This window comes from Gopherus flavomarginatus, chromosome 15, assembly GCF_025201925.1.
Source record: "Gopherus flavomarginatus isolate rGopFla2 chromosome 15, rGopFla2.mat.asm, whole genome shotgun sequence".
Taxonomy (NCBI): domain Eukaryota; kingdom Metazoa; phylum Chordata; order Testudines; family Testudinidae; genus Gopherus; species Gopherus flavomarginatus.
Window position 1 is genome coordinate 20,299,187 of NC_066631.1, and position 6,000 is coordinate 20,305,186.

Sequence of the window (6,000 nt, forward strand, 5' to 3'; positions counted from 1 at the left end):
AAATGAGTGGGCTTTGGAAAGATAATGAAAAGGATGCTCTCCCCTAGGAGTTTTAAACAGGAGCAAAAATCTGTGTGTCTTGAAAGATCATTGAGTCAAACTACAGTACTTTCTCCACTGTAAAAGCGCTCTCTCCTTCTTCCCGTCCACACATTTATATTGCATTCGTTATAGTACTTTCTGAGTGCCTCCACACCTTGAAGGCATTTATCCTCAACACTCTTGGGAGAGCAGGAAGTGCTGTTATCTCCATTTTACATATAGGGAGCTGGAGCACCGAGATGCTAAGCAACTTGCCCAAGGTCACACAGGAAGTTTGTGACAGGCTGGGACTTGAATCCAGGTCTCCCAAGAGCTGGTGCCCAAAACACCTCTCTCCAAAAGATGGGCTAAGAATCTGTGATCATTCAATGGGAGAAATATACTTTGATTTAGGGCAAACCCAAAATCCAACTTCTCCAACTGTTTATTGCTCCAAGGACAGGTTGGCAGCTCAGATCTATTCTGCATGTGCTCACAAATGAGTATTTTTAAAGCAAAACTTGATAAAACCCAATTCCATCCCCTCCTTGTGCGGAGACTGTCTCATTGGGATCCCTGGACCATGCTGTGCACATCAATGATAGTTGAGCACATAATAATTGGAACATATTTTTCATTTTATAAGCCCATTCCAATTTAATGAAGTTACAGTTAGACACTCCCCTCACCGCTCCTAAAAGCCCAGATATGGTCTCCTTATGCATCATTAAATATTCACCTATGTCAAATGTCATGCCAGTAAACTTATTTTATTATTATTCATGATCCAGTATCATAAAGCTCTGTGCAAAAAGGACTGAATGCAGCAGTTTTCTGGGGTGAAGGTGGAGAGGGGGTAAATAACGGCGCCAGGGAATAGGCGTAAGTGGCACTGCCACAGCAAGCCTGATGGAGTTACTCAGTGTTATTGTAGAAGAAATCTAGTATTACATCAGGCTTTATTTTCACATGCAAAAAACCCCACCAAAAATATCACTAACCTACACCCTCTGTGATTTTCTCCACCATTTCCTTGAGTATACAGGAGTAAGAATTAAAGAAGCCACTGGTGACAGGGGTGGCAGAGAGGAGGAATAATTAAAAAAACAAAAAAAACAATACTGCAACAATGCAACTGAAACAAAAGCCACAGAGCAACAGGAAGACTAGCAAAAACTATTTATAGCTTCACAGCAGCGAAGGCCAAAAATACTAAAGTAAGGGAAACATATCTTCAGTTTTATGCTTCAGGGAAATAAAAGTGCAAGTAATTGCAGTTGGCTGTTTTCATAGGGAAATAAAAATGAAGCAATCAAATTTGCTCTCAGAGAAATACAATCAGTCAGAAATGTTCCCATTAGGGATGTAGAACCACCACACTCCAATTTCTCCTTTCAAAGACTTTTATTTAGGACCCCCCCATTCTATCACACCAGGGAGTTAGGGGGAGCAGGAGCTAAAGAAAAACATTTTGAATGTTGGTGACAGAGGTCAACCCTGCAATGTAACGATTTAAGGAAATGAGCACTGCAGCAATGAACATTTAGAGGCAGGACCAGTAATTGGGGTGCAGGGAGTGCAAATGGAGAACTGCACATACACAAAATCAAGGATCCCACTTCCCCATGGTAACCTCTCCCCCACCCTCAATTCTGTCTCCTTTAGTATCTCTGCATCTCCAAGTCTGCAGCTTTACAGACTGAAAGAGCTCACAAACACCGTGACTGTGCAAGACTTTTTTGCAACCATCTCCACATCCTGTACAGGTTTAAGAAACAGGCTTCTCAGGACAGTGGGGCTCTTGGCACAAGACATAGGGTGACCAGACAGCAAGTGTGAAAAATCAGGATGGGTGTATGTGTGTGTGTGTGTGTGTCTCTGTAATAGAGCCTATATAAGAAAAAGTCCAAAATATCGGGACTGTCCTGATTTTATGGTCACCCTAACAAGACATGCTGCCAAGAACTAATCCTATTCCCAACTCCCACACACCACCCCCAGAAAACAGGGTCTGAAAAATCCATGCTCATTTGCCTTTAAAAAAAAAAATGCAAGCATTAAACCTTTCCCTTTCCAAGTACTGTACCTGACCCAGCATAACCTCCCCTATGCAGCATCTACCCCATCTCCCCGCAGAGAGAGATGCATGGTGGGTAATGTAGTCCTGCGTAAAAGAGCACTAATACCAAGTGAGGAATGCAGACTATAGCTCCCAGAAGGCATTGCTGGCAGCCTCTACCAGCCAGCTGGGGATCTCGTTGCACAGTGATGCAAAAGGCTGGCTGCACCAATGGAGGAGGGCAGGACGAATGTCAACAAAACAAGGAGGCCTGCAGGCCACGTGACATCACTTAGCATACTGAACCACAGATAAGCAACAAAAACAGCAACCCTGGTGCTGCATGGTCTGATTGCACCAGCTAAAGCTGTCATTCCCAAACAAGAGAGGTTAGGCTGAAAATACACATTCCGACTTCTCCCATGCTAGGATCTAACTGCATATGTACACAAAAGGATTCCAGTCTATTGAGAATCTACTGTCACTAAAATAATAAATAAAATAATAATAATAATTAATAAAGTGTGCAATAAAAACAGTAAGAAGGGGGGTGCTGCCTAGCAGAGTTGTTTTTTATAATCAGAGTACCTCAGAATGGTCTCTTAGGATCAAGGCTTGCCTGTTAGAAGCGATCCTTAGAGCTGACCTCGGAGGGAAAAAACAACTATACAGGAAGCAGCAACCTTCTAAAAAATAAGTCTACTGCAATTTATAGGATCCACTGAACAAAACATAGCCCACAAAAAGTCAACCTCACCCCTCTTCTACGCTCTATTACGTTCAAATTATCGTATAACAGGGAATGTGCGTACACCCTTTGAAAGAAAAAAAAAAGGCAGGAGTGCCAAAAAGAATGATTGTATTTTTGTGTTCATAATGCCACCAGGAGACACGCATTAACATATTCACCATGAATTAAACTTTACTGCACAACATCTAAGGACATTAGCAAAGTAGGTCCCCCCCTCCCCAGCAATTATATCAGAGTGTTGTGGTCTGGAATACAATATAAGTGATCTGTTTGGACATGTTAGTACATTTCCCTGTCTTATAAAGGGGAGACTTTTCCTAATATAAGTAGGCTCTAAGTGGAACATCTGCCCAAACATTCTAAGATCTACACTTTTTACCCAACATCCCCCCACCCTCAAATACTTCAATGTAATCAGACATATTACCTGGAAGTCATACAAGGCAACGATATTTTCATGTTTCAGTTCCTAGAAAAAATAAGACAGGAATGCTAAACTAGGAATAACAGCATATATATAACAGAGATTCGGAGAGAAAAAGTAGTTTCTGCCTTTACCTTAAGTATTTTGATTTCCTTCCCCAGCAACGTTTGAGATTTTGCAAGGTTTTTCTTGTTAATACACTTTACCGCTACCTCCAGCCCAGGTTTCTGAAAGTTAAATGTGTATGTATAGTTTAAGAGATAAATGTCAATTTCAGTATTAAATGGCATTAAGAAACAAGGGTCTCTCCCAGATTACAATTATGTCTGACAAAGGAGTTACAGAGCATTGGTAAAGGGCCCTGATTCAGTATCCCAGTAGATACCCTGTACTTGTTCAGACTTGCCCTTTGCTGAATTAGACTGGTCAGCTCAAAAAAGAAAACTCCCAAGGTTTGGGTTTTTCTTATTACTTTATACTACAGTTCTCCTCTTATTTAAGCAATGCAAATAAATGGATTCTGGGAACCAGGGCTTATCCTGAGCTTTAATGATGAAAAATCCACAGACTGACTGTATCCTCTTATTTAACCGTAACAGATCCCAAAAAAAACCCCAGACCCATAACAGCCCTCCTCTAAAAGCCATACATTTAATAAACACAAATACACTTCAGAAATTGAACTGGTTTGGGGGCAGATTATTTTGATCTATTATGTTTCTATGGGACACCAGAGCACAACCCAATATTGATAGTTCACTGCTGCGTATGTTGCTGACTTTAAAACTATTTATTTTGGCCAGCCACAAACAAAGACTTTTTCAAGGGTTCTGCTCACATACGTGTCCCTCAATAACATATAATAATGCATATGCATTTACATGGCACCTAGCTATAAACCTGTCTGGGGAGGTTTGTAATAAACAAAACAATACACAGACTAACTTAATTTGAGACAACAATACAGAACCATAGGGACAACCACAGACAAAGAGGGGTAAACCCTCCCCATTTTAAGTCGTGGAAAAGACAGACAAAAGAGAAAAAACTATTTACCTCTTTGTGTCTCCCTTTGAAAACAACAGCAAAAGCTCCATGTCCGATCAGATCTTTCCTACTGAACTCAAACTTTCCTACTGTCTCCATGTCTTTATCCTTTTGCATTTCCAGTATATGTTCGAGAGAGGTGGTTGGTAGTAAATAATATTTGATAGAGTTTAAAAACCAAAATTAATGACAAACAAAACCAAAAACAACCCACCCACCCCCCTCCTTAAGAACAATCAGGAGCTGGAGACTTGTTGAAAAAGTAAAGTCTCTCTTCTATCAACCTCTCGGCAACTAAAGATCTGGCTTTTCACTCCCACCTCTTCTTCTTCCATGGGCTGCCTTTTCCTGGAGAAGGATTGGGGTTTAGTCATTGTTAGAGGCTGGAAAGACGTCTGTTCCCTAACAACAGGCCTTTCCCATCCCCTGCTACCAGCCTAGTGATATCAAGAGGAGTTGTCCTGCCGATTTTGTGCTAAGAACCTCTACCCATGATGAAATCCCAGCCCTTCCCACTCCAAAGCCGCTGATGCAAGAGCAAGTCCGCTTTAAAAACAACAAAAAGAATTCCACTTTAAAAAAATCCACCTTAAGAGCAAGTCCACCTTAAAAAAAATTCCACCTTAAGAGCAAGTCCACCTTAAGATTTGCCTTCCTCCCCCCATTTGTTTGTATACAGGAGCCAGCGGTGCTAGGGTCACCCCTAGAATCGCCCGGCGCCTGGGATCCGACGCCCTGCACGGGTTCTCCGGCTCCTTCTTCGCTGGCCGGGAGCGATCCGGGGAAGCCGCCGCTGCCCAGCCTCAGACAAAAGATCTGCGGAGTCCGGAGCGGAGGAGAGGAGAGTCCTAGCTCCGGCAGCCGCAGCGCAGGCGCGGTGAGCACGGTGGGGGAGGTAGAGGAGTTGGAGCGGAGACGGCGGCAGCAGCAGCCTAAGGCGAAGGGCTGAGCTGACACATTTAAAGACACAGCCTGTAGCAGCCGCCAGCTGAGAGTCACCCTGCCCAGGACTGGTCCATACAGCTCTGGGAGTTAGCAGCACATCACCTGAGGAGACATGTGAACAGGGATTCCATGGAACCACACAATAAAGCCCCTACTAGAGCACAAATTCGCCTGGTAACAGGACTGACACTACAGTGATCACCTTGTCACAGGATATTCCATCAGTGGCTCCAAGTTTTACTGCTTGCAATGGTCAAAACACAGATGAGATCCGCCCCCAAAGTGATTTTTGCTTTTTGAACCAATTAGTTTATGAAACCAGATTACATGTTTCAATAATTCAAAATGGATTAACTCCAGGAAAGTTTTGAAAATTCACACCCCCTCCCAAAAGTTTCAGCCAGCTGTGTCTACTCACTGTGGCAAGGCATAGGGGTCTACCCCCTACAGCCTCAATTACAGGATATCAGCTCTTAGTTGTCTATAAAACACTCAGCACACTCTTAGTGCTATCTAATAATAATAATAATCAGAACCTCAATAACAATCATACACATATTCCAAACACAATAATAATATCCCATGATTATACCCCATAAACACTTCTTTCAATTTTGATTGTGAAAGATGATGCAATGTTGTTCCAAGGCCTTGTATGTGGCTTCAGGGATAAAGAAATGTTCCATAAGTAACTGTTTTAAGGATGGTGCATGAAGAGGTCATTGGTCCAGTTGATATTTCATTCTGTCACGA

General features: G+C 42.4%; 1 protein-coding gene across 7 annotated transcripts in view; it reads right to left on the minus strand.

The window, feature by feature from the left end:
* Positions 1-5,264, minus strand: part of ULK1 (unc-51 like autophagy activating kinase 1) — a 104,040-nt gene extending 98,776 nt beyond the window's left edge. For 2 of the 7 annotated variants that reach the window (XM_050923478.1, XM_050923476.1), the window contains exons 1-3: positions 4,312-5,258; positions 3,390-3,482; positions 3,259-3,300 (exon numbers count right to left, since the gene is read on the minus strand). In XM_050923478.1, the coding sequence (XP_050779435.1) occupies positions 3,259-3,300; positions 3,390-3,482; positions 4,312-4,419 (243 nt within the window). In that variant the 5' untranslated portion in view covers positions 4,420-5,258. Of the gene's footprint in view, positions 1-3,258; positions 3,301-3,389; positions 3,483-4,311 lie in introns of all 7 variants that reach the window. The other 5 variants (XM_050923484.1, XM_050923483.1, XM_050923479.1 and 2 more) reach the window with 4 other exon arrangements.
* Between the last annotated feature and the right edge of the window lie 736 nt (positions 5,265-6,000).